A 17,578-nucleotide genomic window follows, 5' to 3' on the forward strand; every position below is an offset into this window, starting at 1 on the left:
CCAACAGGAGGAACCAAATAATCTTGTAACTGAGAACTGTAAAGATGCTTTAATTCCCAGACAATTTCTGTATTCATATACCTAATGTCACTTTTTTCTAATTTCTCATTTAGAGAAATTTTAAAAATGTTGTGCCTCTTTTGTCTGCTGTATCTTGAGACCCAAAAATTATGTCAAATTGATATTGTAAAGGTTCCTAATATGCTACTAGATACACAAGTACAATACTTTACTGAATTTCTTGGAGGAATCCACCCGAGGGATTAATAAAGTTCTATCTAATCTAGTCTAAGTATGTTTTTTTGGTTGTTTGTTTTTATTTAATTAAGTGATCTATCTTTCTCCCTTTCTGTGGCAAAAAACAATGTATATGTGTATTTCATTATCGTCACGGACCAGCCAAGGTCCAGCAAGAATCAACCACAATGTCCCTAATTCAGTAACTGCCGGGGCTTGGAGGATAGAGTTGTGTGGTGTGAGGAGCTGAAGGAGGTGCACAGCCAGAAGGCTGCACAAGCAGAGTGTTGGGAAGAAAAACACCATAAATAAACTTCCGCTTAACTTGCAAAGCTTTGGGCATCGGGTCCTTCTGTTACAGTGTATCTGCCCCACGTTCAGCCTGGTTCTGCTGGAAATTTTTTACTGTTTCAAGGGAGATTTTTCTTCCCACCACTACCAAATGCTTGCTCAAGGGAGGTTGTTTCTCCCTATAATTGTAGGATCTTTATCTTGCCACTATAAATAAAATTTAATTAGATTGAAATAGCTTTATGGTGTCTTGTTGGGTTGTGTTTGAAACAATTCCGTAGTTGCCGTAGTAGCGTTCGATATAATCCTCTAGTCGTTTTCTCCAGTATGTGAAGTATGCATTTTGATACCTGTCTGCTGGATTCTTTATAGTAGAGTTTAGAAAAAATCCAGTGTTTAAAGTGTGGCTCATTGTGCCGTGCATTATGAGTGATGCATGTTGTTGAAAATTCACCTTAATTTTTCAGTGATATTTTAATACCCCCTGTAAATCTAGACTGTTATTCTTGTCACACTGTGGGTCTGTGTTTCTGAGCTCATTAACAAATTATTTTCTACATTTGAAGAAAGTTCTAAACTCAGAGGACATTTACAAATACATTTGTAAATACTTCTTTAAAAAATATTAACATTAATAATATTGATATGCAAAAATGTACTGCACATGTACTGTATCAGAATCAGAATACTTTATTGATCCCTGTATATATTTATATACCTGTGGATAATTGAGGATAATTTGGGGGGCATTTCCACTGCACTCTGTGTCTACTGAAGAATGTAAAGAGCACTATTGGTATTGTTGTAAAGGAGTATTTAATCTGATGGTAATTTTGGTATCAATTATTATGTATTAATTTTTGACATTCCTAACCAAAGTCACTACTTTTTTCATTCTTACTGTGAAACAGTGAAGAAACAACTTACCACACAAGTATGGCTGGCAGCAAATCACAATTGCCTAAACTGACACAGTAAAACTTAAAATATTTTAGTTACAAATCAGAGGATTGTCTTGCATGAATTGTGACACTATTATATCTTGAGTTATTCTGTGATAGATTGATGGTGAAATTTGTTTCTGTCAGGCCAGCAGCAGCTCTGACTCTCTGCAAGGACCTTATGTGAACTACGCCAAGAGCTACGATGCGGTTGTCTTTGATGTGCTTAAGGTGACACCTGAGGAGTTTGCTGTAAGTATGTTGATTAAATGAGTTTATGAGGTTAATGAATAACTTCTATAAGAGAATATAATGGAATAGATATTATGGAATAGATGATGGTAAATGGCATATAAATTTAATTTAAGTACATTTTCTTTAAAAACCTTGGCATTTAACGTTATTTTCATATTTTTAGGTGGCAGTCTAAGCTAATTGATTACATCAAAAAACATAATGATAATTTTGGATGATACTTGGTTAACATGAGTAATTATCAGCTTAACAATAAAAATAATTTGCACTTACTTGGAATTCAAGTTGGAATTCAGATTTTGTTTTTTCTTTTACTACAGCAGAGTTTTTATAACTTTGAGTGTAATTTAATTGAAAAAAAAAATTATAACAGAAAGAATGATTTCTTTTGGTCATCTTGTCTTGACCTGGTCAAAAAGAGTGGGTGGGTCTGAAGAAAAGGAATACAAAATGAACAGTAAAGACTAACCCTTTTATCATGATTAATTTACTTTCATAATTGCTGGAAGCAAAAGTCATTGAAATTAAAATCCAAGCCCTAATTCAAACATGATTGTGATATATTTTATTTTCCAAACTTTTTTGTTACACTGGATTTTTAAAGCATCCTGTTATGGACTAAATGATATGTTGGAAACAAAGTAAAACAGCCAAAATGTGCCATGTTAACATAAATAAATTTAAAATAGGACAAAACATGCTTCTCCATTAAAGCTTTCATTATTAATTAAGGTTTTCAAAAATAATACAAATAAATAAATGAATAAAAACATCATGTAGGTACTGTACAATTACAGGTAAAAAGCTATCCAAATCTATCTGGCACTGTGTTGAAAAATCTAAATCTCCTTGTGCCACCCTTTGGAGCAACAACTGCAATCAGGTATTTACAATAACTGGTAAGGAGTCTTACACATTGCTGTGAAGGAATTTTAGCTCGCTCATCTTAGCAGAATTGTTAAACTTTAGCCACGTTAGAAGGTTTTCAAGCAATATCAGCCCATTTATGCCTAAGCATCTCAACTGGATTAAACTCAGGACTTTGGCTAGGCCACTCATAAACCTCTACTTTATTTTTTTAATTAGTTAATTCATTTTTTTGGAGCCATTCAGAGGTGGATTTAGTGGTGTGTTCCGAATCATTTTCTGGATGAAAATGATGCTTCAGGGTACAAACTGATAGCTGGACATTGTCTTTCAGGATGTTCTGGTAGAGAGCAGAATACATGGTTTCATCAGTTAAGGCAAGTCGTCCAACAAAGGTGCAGCAAAGCAGCCCCAGAACCATCACACTACCACCACCATGTTTTACTGTTGGTATGATGATCTTTTTATGACATGCTCTTAGTTTCATGCCTGATGTAATGGGACACAAACCTTCCAGAAGGTTAAGCTTTTGTTTTGTTAGTCTACAGAATATTTTCCCAAAAGTTTTGGGTTTTGTCAAGATGTTTTTTAGAAAATGTGAGACAAACTTTTGTGTTTGTGGTCACTTGTGGTTTTTCACTTTGGCACTCTTCCATGGATGACATCTTTGCCTGGTCTCTTTGTTACCGTTGATTCATGAAGACTGACCTTAACTGAGGCAATTGAAGCCTGCAGTTCTTTAAATGTTATTCTAGGTGCTTTGGTAACCTCTTGAATCACTAATGTGCTCTTAGAATAATTTTGGTAGGCCAACAACTGTTCCAAGATTTTTCCATCTGTGAATAAGGAACACCTGTACACCCACCACCCAGCTGGGCGGCGGTCAAGGTTGGAAGCCCTGGGAGACTGATCCCCAGCTATTGAGGCTGGTAATTGGGACATGGAACGTCGCCTCTCTGGTGGGTAAGGAGCCTTAGCTAGTGCCCGAGGTCGATACCAGCTTGATATAATCAGGCTTGCCTCAATGCATGGTGAGGGCTCTGGAAGTCTTCTGGAGACTGGATGGACTCTGTTCCAGCCTGGACTTAACCTTCGTAAGAGGTGGCAAGCTGGGGTGGGTATCCTTGTATTCTGTCGGCTTGATGCCGCTACTTTTGGTGTTTTCTCCAGTGGGTCGAGAAGGTTGTTTCCCTGTATCTTCAGGCCAAGGAATGAGTCCTGACTGTCATTTGTGCTTATATGCAGAATGATGGTTCAGAGTATTCAGCCTTCTTGACGTTGCTGGGTGGGGTTCTCGACTGTATTCCATTTGGGAGGAATGGACTTCCTGATCTGAACCTCAGTGGTGTTCTCTTATTGGACTTTGTCAATAATGAACACAATATTTGAACATAAAGATGTCAATAAGTGTACATGGCACTAGCTCTCTGGCCATAATGTTCTGGACACTCAGATGAAGGAGGAGCTGAACTGTCAGCTGATCACCACATGTGGTGAGTTGGATCAGGTGGCAAGGGAGGACACTGGACAGACATGGCACACCAAAACATATAGCGAGGGTGCATTGGGAACACCTGGCGGAAGCCGCTGACCACAAGATGTTCAACTCTCACCTCCGGCAGAACTTTAATAGTGTTCTGAGGGAGGCTGAGGACATTGAGTCTGAATGGCAAAGTCACTCAGGTAGTTAAACAACGCCTTGGTGGCCTTGGTGAATGAAATTCACCCTAAATTCCTGAATTCTCTGGATGCTATAGGGCTGTATTGGTGGACACACCTCTGCAGCGCTTGTGGCAATCTGGGCCATTGTCTGTGGATTGGCAGACTGAGGTGGTGGTTCCAATCTTTAAGAATGGTGTGTTCCTACATGTGTTTTATAGACTTGTAAAAGAAATTCGACCATATCCCTCAGGGTATCCCGTGGGGGGTGGTGCTAGAGTATACGGTGTTTGGCCCTTTTTCACCAATTCTGTTTATAATTTTTATAAACAGAATATCTAGGTGTCTAGCCAAATGGTGAAAGGCATCTGCCTTGGTGACCTCAGAATCTCATCTCTGTTTTTTGCAGATGATGTAGTCCTATTTGTTTCATCAGGTCGTGGTCTCCATCTTACACTGGAGCAGTTCTCAGCAGAGTGTGAAGTGGCAGGTATGAGAATTGGAAACTCAACGTCTGAGTCCATGGTCTTCAGTCAGAAAAGGGTGAAGTGGAGTGCCCACTCCGGGGTAGAGACATTGCTGTTCCAAGTAGAGGAGTTTAAGTAGCTTGGAATCTTGTTCACGTGTGAGGGGAGAGATGGACTGGGGCCGAGGCTGCAGTTATGCACATGTTACACCAGTCCTAGTCTGCCACGGAGAAGAGAGACAGGAGCGTAAAAGCGAAGTTGTCGTGTTATTGGTCAACCTATGTTCACACTCTCACCAGTGGTCACAGGCTTTGGGTAGTGACCTAACGAACAGGGCTGTGAATAGAAGCGGTAAGCTTTCTCCTCACCCCATTTCTCCTTTAGAGATGAGGGGTTCAGCCATCAGAGAGAGGATCAAAGTAGAGCCACTACTCCTCCACATTGAAAAGTGCCACTTGAGCTGGTTTAGGCATTTGACTACGATACTGCTTCCACTCTGCAGCTTTGCTTGCCTTGTCTCAGCATTGTATTAAATAGAAGAAGCAAGATTAGACAGTTATTACTAGCAGCACCAATCAGCCTCAACTAGCACTGCCCTGAACCCACTGCATCACCCCTCCTCTGCAGCTGAGATACCTGTGTTAAAAAATACTCCAGTTAAAGTTAAAGTATTGATTTCACTTCTTTCCTCAAGTAAAAGTGAAAAAGTACAGTCTCTGTAATCTACTCAAAGTAAGAAAGTAAAAAGTACAATCTGTTTTTATGCACAGACAACTGGACATTCTGCTTTATTAATATACTTATATATAAGTATGTTATTAGTACATGAGAATTCAAATGTTTTTTGAATCTACATTCTAATTCTAATGAATGTACTCAGTTTGATTTAGCAGGTGGGGCAAGACTAAGATCTTTTGTAGTGGCTCAGCTTGGAGAAAATACTAACAGCTTACAATAATTTCTATTGTGAGCTCCACTAGATTTTCTTAGTAGAGAAGCTGTTATCAGCTGACCTGTTGCTGTTTGTGAATTTTCACAACTGAATTCAACAAGATCTAAGCAGCTGTGTGACAGCTATCTCAGCTGAGTTCCATTTCCTACACCAACATCATACAACAACATACATAACAACATAATGAGTGAATTCAGTGAAAGAATCTAAGCGTCATCAGTTTAAATGTAAATTAATCTCTGCTACACTTGTAACTTAACACTGACCGCCACAGCCACTGTGTGTCAGTCCAACACAGTTTTTCAATGTGAATTCACTACATTAAAGCTAAGCTAATCCTGCCAAAAAGTACCCAGAATTTTAATGCAACATCACATGTAATCTTTAAATCTGCAATTTATGTGTTAAGTGTCACCGAGGAGACCTTACCTTAAATGTACCCTCTCTTCTTCCCCTTCTCTCCTGTCTTTTCTTATGTTTCTCCATCTCTGAGTGAAGTTAACTCAATTTTTTTCTCTCTCTGGACCTTTAGCAGCTGGACCTTTAGTTAGCAAAACACTGTGTGACAAACTGCACATGAACAGTCATGTCTTTGCTGATATTTGTTGAGCTGATAGAGATGTTGTAGAAACTGTCATGTAGAAATGTTACTCTCTTTATTGCCTCTTTATTGCCTATTTATTGCCTATTTCCTCTTCTGTAGCACTAGCTATACAGTTAGGTCCATAAATATTTGGACAGAGACAACTTTTTTTTCCTCATTTTGGTTCTCTAAATTACCACAATGAATTTTAAATGAAACATCTTCAACTCCAGTTGAACTGCAGACCTTCAGCTTTAATTCAGTGGGTTGAACAAAAAGACTGCATAAAAATGCGATGACCTACAGCATTTTCTAACACAATTCCTTCATTTCAGGGGCTCAAAAGTAATTGGACAAATTAGATAACTGAAAATAAAATGTTCATTTCTAATACTTGGTTGAAAACCCGTTTGTTGCCAATGACAGCATGAAGTATTGAACTCATGGACATCACTAGATGGTGGGTTTCCTCCATTTTAATGCTCTGCCTGTTTGTAGGCCTTTTTGTCTGAAGTTTAGACTTTAAAATGCATGCTCAGTTGGGTTAAGATCAGGTGACTAACTTGGCCATTTAAGAATATTCCACTTCTTTGCTTTAATAAACTCTTGGGTTGCTTTGACTGTATGTTTTGGGTCATTATCCATCTGTATCAGGAAATGCCGCCCAATCAATTTGACTGCATTTTGCTGCAGACAGTATTTCCCAGAACAACTAAGAATTAATTCGACTGCTTCTGTTTTGTGTCACATCATCAATAAACGCTAGTGTCCCAGTGCCACTGGCAGCCACGTAAGCCATCACACTACCTCTGATGTGGTATGCTTTGGATCATGAGCTGCAGTCTTCTCTTTATGGTAGACTTGGATATTGATCCATCTACCTCCTTGGCTGTTGTGAAGGGGTCTCTCTTCACCATGGAAATGATTCTCCGTTCATCCACCACTATTGTCTTCCGTGGACGTCCAGGTCTTTTTGCATTGCTGAGTTCAACAGTGCTTTCCTTCTTTCTCAAGATGTACTGAGAACTGTAGATTTTTCCACTCCTAATGATGTGGCAGTTTCTCTGATGTTTTTTTTTTCTTTTCTGTTTTCGCAGCTTAAGGATGGCTTGTTTTACCTGCAGGGAGAACTCCTTTGACCGCGTGTTGTCCGTTCACAGCACAATCTTCCAAATCTTTCAACTGCAAGCACCACACCTCAAAACAATTACAGGCCTTTTATCTGCTTAATTGGCAATAACATAATGAAGGAATTGCCCATAACCTGCCCATGAAAGAGCCTTTAAGTTTCAATTATTTTCAATTACTTTTGGTTCCTTTAAAAAGAGGGTGGCACATGTTAAGGAGGTGAAACTCCTAAACCCTTTATCCAGTTGAATGTGGATACCCTCAAATGAAAGCCGAGAGTCTAAACATTATGTCCATGTCCATTATATAATTTTAATTGGACTATGTTTCAGTAAATGGGTAAAAAAACAAACAAACCTTGTATTAGGTCCATATATATCTGGACACTAACTGTATGCTAACCACAACATACGGACACCTGCACTCCTTCCGGCCCACTTTAATCCCCCCAAATATAAAAACTGTAAATGATGCCATTGAGCTTAAAGTAATGAGTCTGTTTTGAAACTGTGAGGAGTAGAAAGTACAGATATTTGTATTAAAATGTAGGGAGTAAAAGTAAAAAGTTGTCAGAAAAGCTTAGCCAGATGGATTGGTGTGTGTGTATATGTCTATATAACTTTTCTTTTTTTTCAGAGTCAAATCACCCTGATGGATGCACCAGTGTTTAAAGCCATACAACCAGAGGTAAGAAATGCTTGTGATGTTAAAGTGGTGGGTAGTCTTCTAAAAATCATTTCACAGTTTCATTCTCAATGCCAACTGTGGAGTGTCATAAGCCTAATCGTTGATTATTACTGAAGCAGTTTCTGATTAATTTCTATGAGCTTAGATGTATAACAGTCCCATGGAATATGAACAGTGTTCTTGGGCAATATGATTATGATTGCTAAATGGTATCACCTATACAGTGGCAATAACAGTGCACTCAGTGGTGTGATTCTTGGCCAGACAAACCTTTACTGCGCTTCATTGAAAGCAATCTTTCTCTATCATTAAAAAAAGGTGAAAAGACCAAAATGCAGGAAACCCCTCAGAGAGCTGCTCCTCCTCATTCACTGATTCCAAGTATTTCTGCTCAAGATGGTCTTCACAGCTGCTCCAGTCAGCTGAACCTGGATTGTCCTCCATGTTTGGAAATGCTGCTTAGCCTGCATTAGTCAGTGAACTTCCTTTCACTGTTTCTGGCTGAAAAATCTTGAAACATCAGCGTCTTCAGATGCTATGTGCCAGGAGGATTACCCGGGAGAGAAATGGAAAGAAATTGAGATTTGGAATTGGCTCGGGATGAAATCCCCTAATTACGTAATTGTACACAAATCAGTTCTTCTAAAATGGCAGTCAGAAAGTTATGACTTTGCAGCCATGGGGTTTATGCTTCTAATGTGATTTCTAAGACTGATCACATCTGTCAGTGGTGGGTGTACTATAAAGCCCATCCACCATGTGTTCAGACTTCCCCCAAATGTCACTTGAATCAGGTTCAAACAGTTGAAATATTCATTCCTTTTTTAAACCAAACAAAAGCACATATGTACTTCTGTTGTTTTTGTTGTGTTTTGTTTACCTCAGTTTTACCATTTCTAACATTTGTATTATCTTGGGTTTTTAATATTATGTTGACGGATTGAAATGCGAAAGGATTACCATGAGTGTGTGGAGCAAAACATATGTTTTTGTTGTAGATATTATGCATTTGTAAGATATTTGTTGATAGATTTTGAGATGGCAGTAAGTAATTAAGGACTGAATGTATATAAGTTTGTCATTGCTGCATAATCTATTGCTCCCTTTTGGAAAAATAAATTCTTGAAGGCTCTTTGCATAATTAATCACCAGTCTCTGGTATTGACCAGTTGAACTTTAGTCCTCCAGGTTCAGATCTGTTGTTTCAAATCTGGGCTTTGATTAGGCTGTTGCATAACCTCAAATTCTTCTTTTTGATATATTCCTTGGAGAAATTTTCTAGTGTTAGTTTAGAATCTATTTCTCTTTCAACTTCAAGTTTCAGACAGACAACGTCATTATCTTGCACCACTGTTTTTGAAGTGTTACAGAATTCAAATGGAAATTGGAAACAACAAACTGCCCAATCTCCAAGACAGCAAAAGCAGAACACTTCCTCCACCATGCATCTGTTTCTTCATTGAAATCTGTCTTTGGTTTGTGTCAGTTATCTCTACTATATGGGTCACACAATTCCATCTTTGACAGAAAGTCTGGTCAGTCTTTGTTTTCTGGTAAACTGTAGTTTTGGATGGATGAAATTTTTGGACAACAAAGGCTTCTCTTGGGTCACCATCTTTTTCCATAACGCATAGGTCTTGAGCTGAATATGGTGGGGTTCTAAACAAAGTAGTTGTCATTCGTTGTTCACTTTTCAATTATTCAGTTGCATGTGGCTGAGGTAGTATAGTGGGTAGTCTACCAATCAAATGTTAGTTTAGTCCTGAGCTCCTCAAGTTCACATGCTAAAGTTTGCTTGGAGAAAGATTCTCTGACCCCAAATTGCCCCTAGTGCATCCATTGTAGTGAGTGTATGTGTGACAGAAAGCGTTAAGTCAGAATAAAAGCTCCCTTGGAATGTTGGAATGTTAAAATCACTGGGCTCCATTATCTGACTGTTGGTATATGGGCTGCACAACTATTGAGGCACAGTGCAAGCAGAGCAGTACACAGCCTGAAAAATAAGCCTGGGGTTAATGAAATCCAAGACTTGGAGAAAACCCTAAGTCTTGGATTGCATTAACCCCACTTCTCTCATCTGCCATGAGAGAAGTGAAGCAAAAAATTTCATGTTGCAACTGTTGATTCATCTGTGTTTTAAATACTTTGAGCAAAGCATTTAGGACTTTTCTACATCTGTCCACATATCCAGATCTAATTAAACATGGATCTGAATACTTGGTGAGTGGCACGTTGAGAGTGGGAGCCCGTTGCAGCAGCTCCCTTAGTTTCTTTGTATTTTTATTTTAATTTTTTTTATTTTATAATTGTGGCTAATCTTGTCTTTAAAACTAGGTTTTTATAGTCTTTTTTTTAAATGCTTTTAATGGTAAGGGGTCATGCTGAATGGAGTGGCTCTATCTCAGGATATCTGACAGTGGCGATGATCCCAAGCTGCTACTGACACTTGCAGCTGCGGACCAGCAGCTACCGCTCTCCAAAAACGCATCTACTACCTACACCCAGATCAGTCATCCTACAGGAACTTGAGAGGAGGTGTTGTGCATGCCAATCCAGACCAAGAGCCGAAGCGAGAAGGAAATATAAGATATAAATATAAGTTCTCTGGCTATCAAAATGGATAACTTGTAGTTGTGACTAAGACATCAGAAGTACTGTTGTTTTGTGAAACCACTTCTTCACAAAGCATAACAGACTGCCCTGTACAATGTATCTCATTGTACAACTGTATAGTGACAATAAAGACATTCTATTCCTTGGCTGTATAAAAGATGGATGATTTGTCTCCTCCCATTATACAAAAATGAAGCCAAAATTTCCATCTTATGGAGGCTACCCTACCGTCTTGCATATTTGAAGCCAGTTTACGCAATGTTTTGGGGTGGAGTCGCTGCATCGAAAATCCGCCTACACCTTCTCTGAGCGACACAGCAAAAAAGCCCCCCTGCACTTTTTATGAAGGTGACTGCCTGCACAGAAGGCAACATGATTCTTCATAAAAATAATAATCTGGTCATAATACTCGCCTATTAATTGCCCACTGTGCATAGTATAAAGATGTTTGCTCCTTACATCTATGCAGATGAGAATAAGAATATATATAGCGAAAAACAATCACATGGAAATATTGTAACTTTTACTTTTTCAATAAAATTGCTGCATTTTTCACTGATAGTGTATACTATAACATAGCCTTTGTACTCTCAGTGAGTTAATTTTAGACTTATTAGAAATCTTTTAAAGTTTATTTAAATATGACCTTCTATGCAAACACCTAGAATGGTTTGATCTGCCTATTGGGTTTGAGCTGCCTATTGGGTAGATCAATCCATGTCCAAATGTTGACGTTGTCCTATTGCTGACTTGGAATGTTACTGGCCTAAACCCAAAAGATCAACAGCAGCAGGGGGGCATCCTAGACAGAGTCAATGAAATGAATCTGTTTTTCAACAGGTTTATCATCATCATCATCATCATCATCATCATCATCATCATCATCATCATCATCATTTATTTATATAGCACTTTAAAAACACACCTGGTAGACCAAAGTGCTGTACAATACTAATATGCACATAGTAATAAAAAACAGACATAGCAATAACAATAACAAAAAAAATAATAAAAAAAAAAATCAATCAGTTACCCACAGAGTTAAAAGCCGGGGAATAAAAGTAGGTTTTTAATAAAGACTTAAAAACTGGCACTGATGTAGCCTGTCTAATATGGAGAGGAAGGTTATTCCAAAGCATCAGCGCTGCAACAGAGAACACTCAGTCTCCTCTAAGTTTCAGCTGTGACTTTGGGACCGAAAGCAGCAACTGCTCAGCTGACTGAAGGGAACGAGTGGGGACGTGGGGCTTCAACAAGTCAGACAAATAAACAGGTGCCAGACCATTTAGAGATTTAAAAACCAATAAAAGGACTTTAAAACGGATCCTAAATTCAGTTGGAAGCCAGTGTAGAGAGGCCAAAATCGGAGTGATGTGATCAAAATTCCTTCTGCCAGTTAAAAATCGTGCCGCAGCATTTTGCACTAATTGCAAGCGTGACAAGGTGCCCTGCCCAACCCCTATCAAAAGAGAATTACAATAATCTAAACGTGAGGTAATAAAGGCATGAATAACACTTTCCAAGTCACGCTTGGAAAGAAAGGGCTTAACCTTTGATAAACGTCTGAGGTGATAGAATGCTGATTTTACCACCCCGTTTACATGGTCATCAAAGATAAGTGCAGAATCAATTTTAACTCCGAGATTTGTGATCGAACTCTTTAGTTGGGAAGTCAAAGCTGCAAGATCAACATCTGGAGTATGTGAAAAACGATTTGGGCCAAATAAAATTGCTTCTGTCTTCCGATCATTAAAATTTAAAAAGTTTTTTGCCATCCATGCTTTGACATCAGTAAGGCAGTCAAGCAGAGGTCGACTTGGGAGACTATCAGAATGACTAAAAGGTAAATAGAGCTGGCAGTCATCTGCATATAGATGGAATGGCACTTTATGTTTCCGGAAAATCGCGCCAAGAGGCAAAAGGTACAGTGAAAACAATAACGGCCCAAGAATAGATCCCTGTGGCACACCCCAAAGCAGAGGGGCCACAGAGGATGAAGCCGACCCCAACTTAACACAAAAGGTCCTATTTAAGAGATAGGACTTTAACCACAAAAGTGCCGAACCAGAAATTCCCACACAGTGCTGTAAGCGGGAGATCAGCAAATCGTGATCCACTGTGTCAAATGCAGCTGTCATGTCCAACAAGACCAGCACTGCATATTTACCATGGTCTGTCGCTATCAGGATGTCATTCATAACTTTTACGAGGGCTGTCTTCATACTGTGAAATGGCTTAAATCCGGACTGAAAGATTGCTGACAATTGAGAGTCATTCAAGTAGTCCATCAACTGAGTATAAACAATCCTTTCCAGAATCTTACTAAGAAAGGGAAGCTTAGAGATGGGTCTAAAATTTGATATGACTGAACTGTCTAAGCCCGGTTTCTTAAGTAAAGGATGTATGACTGCATGCTTAAATTCCCTAGGTACTTGACCAGACAAAAGACTGGTATTAATAATGTTCAGAATGTGTGGTCCAATGATAGGAAATACCTTTTTAAGAAAACGGGGAGGAACAACGTCATTTGGAGAGCCACACGGTTTAGCATTCAACACAAGTTTCTCTAAATCAGATAAAACAATTGGTAGAAAGGCAGAGAACAGACTTGAGCAAGAACCATGCATGGCTGGGTCAGCAATAGGTAGAGTCGGAGGTCTCAAACTAGCAACCTTGTCCACAAAATAATTAAGAAACTTAGTATTTGAGGTTTAGTATTTGAATCCCTGTTGACCCTAAACACTAAATACAGCCTTAACACGCCCTCAGCCCATTATACAGTTCTCAACACGACTGTGACAGTTGGCCAGGTGAGAAGACAGCTGGAAAGGTTAGACCAAGCCAAGGCTCACCCAATGATCGCATCATTCCAAAGTTCCTAAATTTATGTGCTACCCAGCTGCCTGGCATCCTGCAGCAACTCTTCAACTTGAGTCTTTTACAGAAAAAGGTACCAGTGCTATGAAAGACATCATGTTTTGTGCTGGTACCAAAAAAAGCGATTCCTTCTTTATAAATCTTGATCACGATGTCACATGTCATGCAGGTGTTGGAGAGACTGGTTCTTGGCTGGTTTAGCTTACATGATCTTGAATCTCATCAGTTTGCTTATCCTCTTGTGGGGGTGAATGATGCTGTTATTTACCTATTACAGAATACTCACTCTCACCTGAATAGTGAGGAGATGAGTGAGAAGAAGCTCAGAATGGATTTCACCACTTCTAATGTCTCCTGGATTGCTATATATATATGTCAGATAGGCCTCAGTTGGTGCAGCTAGGGGCACCCTGTCTGATGTGGTGGTTAGTAATGCTGGCGCACCATAGAGGACAGTCGTATCTCCATTCCCGTTTACTGATGTGGATTGCAGATTTACAGTATAGGAGTAAAACATGCCACCTGCAGAAGTTCTTTGACACTGCAGTGATTCGGTGTATAAAGGGTGGAGTGGAATTGGAATACAGGGTGAGGTGAGGAGCTTTGTGGAAAGGTCCAGCAGAAATAACCTCTTTTGGAATGTAAACAAGAAAAAGAGATGGTTGACTTCCAGAGTAACAAACAAACAAAAAAAAACTACAACAAGCCCATTAACATCATGGGTCATTGCAAACATAATAATAATTTAATAATTTGTTGAGAGCTCAACATCATTAAAAGGATATAAAAAAATTAAAAGAATCAGAATAATTTAACTGCAGAAAAGAGATTTAGGATGTGAGAGCTAACTACATGGCAAACAGGAGAGGAAGGCACAAGGAGAGAGAACTTAAAAAGAAATGATGATCATAAGTAAAAACTTCCTCAGAACAAATGCCACTCTGAAACCCAAAGTAAAAACAAGGTCCAGTGTCTGTCCTTTACTATGTGTAGGGCCAGACACATATTGGGTGAAATGAAAACAATCCATTATACTGATAAAGGTCCTGGTAAAGAGGTCAGAGTCATTGCATCAACTATAACTAATCTGGACAGCTTTATAGTGGAAGATTAGAGTGTCACTTGAACTCCTTGAAAGAGCAGATGATACCGCACAAAATGGGAAAATTATTCTGATTCCCTGCTTTAATCAACTGTATTTGAGACAATGAAAAATGTCTAATTTTCATAGAATGACATGAGAATCTGTTTTCAAACACAGCAGCAAAGTCTCCACCCTGACCAGATGTATGAGGCTGACTAACAAAGCAGTAAGCACCTGGACAAAGTTTGATGGGGAAAAATCCAGTTAAGCCTGTGTGAAAACACCCTAAATGGCAGTTTGTTATTTTGCCGCAGGGGAGTCCCATATATTCCTAGTTTTACGAGTGTTGCTGACCACGAATAATGTGGTGTGATCATCCGTTGTTAGTTTAGTAAAATGCATAAATATATGTAGTGTCAGCAACCACACTCCAGGTGCTATTGGTGATTCCTGAAAAATTTTTCTTCTGTCCGACTCTGCAGGAGCTGGCTAGTTGTGGATGGAGTGGAAAGGAGAAACACAGTTTAGCCCCCAATGTGGTTGCATTCACACGTCGGTTCAACCAGGTTTGTCCCATACGATTTCTAAAGCACATATTTGTTTTAGTCTTCTGGTCAGGTAGTGACATTCACCCACTTTTGTTTTAGCTTTATATTGAAATCGATATTTTTGAGCATTTTTAAGTTCAGTATATGGAGTTAAAAAATGAAAATGAAACTAGGGAGTTTAAACTATAGTTCTTTCAACTATAAAGCTCATAGTGAACATTCTTGGCTTTGATGTTAATAAAAAACTTGATGCTGCTCAAATGTCATTAGTTAAAACCAGGAAGATGCACTCTATCAATTATGACAAATTTAATCTTCATCATTGTTTTTGTATGAAAAGTACTGATGGATTCAATCTCTGATGCATTACTGGTGAAGATAAATGCATGTTTCTTCTCTTATTTAAAACCTATAACTACAATTCACAGTCATGTGAACACTTTACCTTCGATATTCCCCATTTGCTAATCTTGGTAGATCTGGTGTAATTACTATTCAAATAGAATTTTCACAAACTAGAGTATTTCTTTCCCCTTTGGAGCTCTTAGTTTTTGTTTTTGTTTTTTAAGTTTTTGTTTTTTTTAAGGTTCTTTAAAATCAAGATGTATTTTATTTAAAAATGTCAGCCAGTTAACTTTCACTGCACTTTTTTTCAAACATTATTGTAACTATTCTGGTTATAACTAGTTAAGTACATTTGTTTAATATATGCATATTTTGGCTCTTAATTTTCAAATTCTTCCAGGGGAGTAGGCCTCAGAATTGTAGGAAGACAGGGCAAATAGGTCTTGAAAATGAAAAGTATGCGTATATTTAACAACATTTTTTTCTTAGTTTTTATGAGAGTATCATCTAAAAAACTACTGATATTTTTTGCTTTTGATACAACTTGTTGTATTTATACACTCCAGCATGAGAACTGACTAAAAATAAAATTATCTTCATTTTGATATTAGAAATTTCATGTTGTTTCATTGTATTTTACAGTAATACACTATACATCACTAGTTGTCTTCTGTCTTCAATTTGGAGTTTTTAATGTGTGCCCAAAAATGGGACATTGCAGTAGAGCTGGACTTTGTGTTCATAATTTAACTAGCCAATACTCAGACATTTTTTGTGTATGTCTGCCAAATTACAGACTCTGATTAATTTTGACAACAACAAAGACCAGTGGGGGCCGTGCAAAGTATCATCAGTATCAGTAGGTTAATCTTGCGGCATTAATATAGGTTAACATAAACTGGAAGCAGACAAGAAAACTGCAGTAGGTTGATCTTTGTTATTAACTCTCTTATAAAGGAAATTTTAATTTTGAAGGGTCACTAATATTTGCTCACTGTGTGTGTGTGTGTGTGTGTGTGTGTGTGTGTGTGTGTGTGTGTTAATGAGTCATTCAAAATCTGTGGGATCGTGAAAATCCTAAATAAACAGACTTAATCCTCAGAAGTTTTGTGTGTATGTGTGAGCGGGCATGTGCCTGTGTTTCTAATTATATTTGTGTGCTTTAGGTGAGCTTTTGGCTGGTGAGAGAAATCTTAACTGCCCAGACGCTGAAAATCCGAGCAGAGATACTGAGTCACTTTGTCAAGATAGCAAAGGTGAGTTCAGATGATGATAATGATGATGATGACAACCTTTTATTTAACATATACACAGCTGCATATACACATGTACACACACATATGTATACACATTCACACAGATATGTGCTCAAACAACATAAACTATATGTCAGTGACATGTAATAACCTCTCAATCATCAAGTCCGAAATGGAGTTGAAATAAGTATGTACACACTTATTAATCCCTACCCCTGCTCAACGCACTATTGATTTACCATATTAATCGTTACCCCCATTTCCCCCTAGTGCTTGTATAGACTTAACACACAGTGTTGGCGAGGAATACATATACGTATTGTATTTTAAACACAAAATGAGTAACTATATTCCGTTACAGTTACCGTTTAAATAGGCGGTAATCAGAATACAGTTACTTTATTGAAATAAATAGAATACACGGCAGTCATTTCCGGTTTCATATGTTAGGCTAGCCCCTCTCTATGCCTTCTCCAATTTTGGTGATTAAACGCAGTTGGGCACATGGCTGAGAGCGGCCAGCCGGGGTTCGAGTATGACCTGCGGCTCTTTTTTTTTTTAAATTTTTTTTTTTACTCAATTTCTATCTGGGATTAATACAGTTTCTCTGATTCTGATTGCTGGAAACCCAAACAAAACATGCAGTAAGAGGCTCTAATGTAAGTGTCCTGTTAATGTTGGTGGCGTCAGTTACACAATGGACCCCGAGCCAGTACAACAGAGCCAGCACTGCACGGGCAGGAATGCATTTCTTACTTGGAAATTCCGACACTACTTCATAAGAAGAA

The 17,578-nt window shown here is 38.4% G+C and overlaps 1 protein-coding gene across 4 annotated transcripts in view; it reads left to right on the top strand.

Moving 5' to 3' along the window:
• The window catches only part of LOC100703592 (ras-specific guanine nucleotide-releasing factor RalGPS1), a 91,935-nt gene that overhangs the window by 12,876 nt on the left and 61,481 nt on the right, over window positions 1-17,578 (top strand). For 3 of the 4 annotated variants that reach the window (XM_005449500.3, XM_003439635.5, XM_019360737.1), the window contains 4 exons: window positions 1,617-1,721; window positions 8,017-8,067; window positions 15,124-15,207; window positions 16,701-16,790. In XM_005449500.3, coding sequence (XP_005449557.1) covers window positions 1,617-1,721; window positions 8,017-8,067; window positions 15,124-15,207; window positions 16,701-16,790 — 330 coding nt within the window. Of the gene's footprint in view, window positions 1-1,616; window positions 1,722-2,925; window positions 3,042-8,016; window positions 8,068-15,123; window positions 15,208-16,700; window positions 16,791-17,578 lie in introns of all 4 variants that reach the window. The other variant, XM_005449502.2, reaches the window with a different exon arrangement.

Source organism: Oreochromis niloticus, linkage group LG7 (genome assembly GCF_001858045.2).
Source record: "Oreochromis niloticus isolate F11D_XX linkage group LG7, O_niloticus_UMD_NMBU, whole genome shotgun sequence".
Taxonomy (NCBI): domain Eukaryota; kingdom Metazoa; phylum Chordata; class Actinopteri; order Cichliformes; family Cichlidae; genus Oreochromis; species Oreochromis niloticus.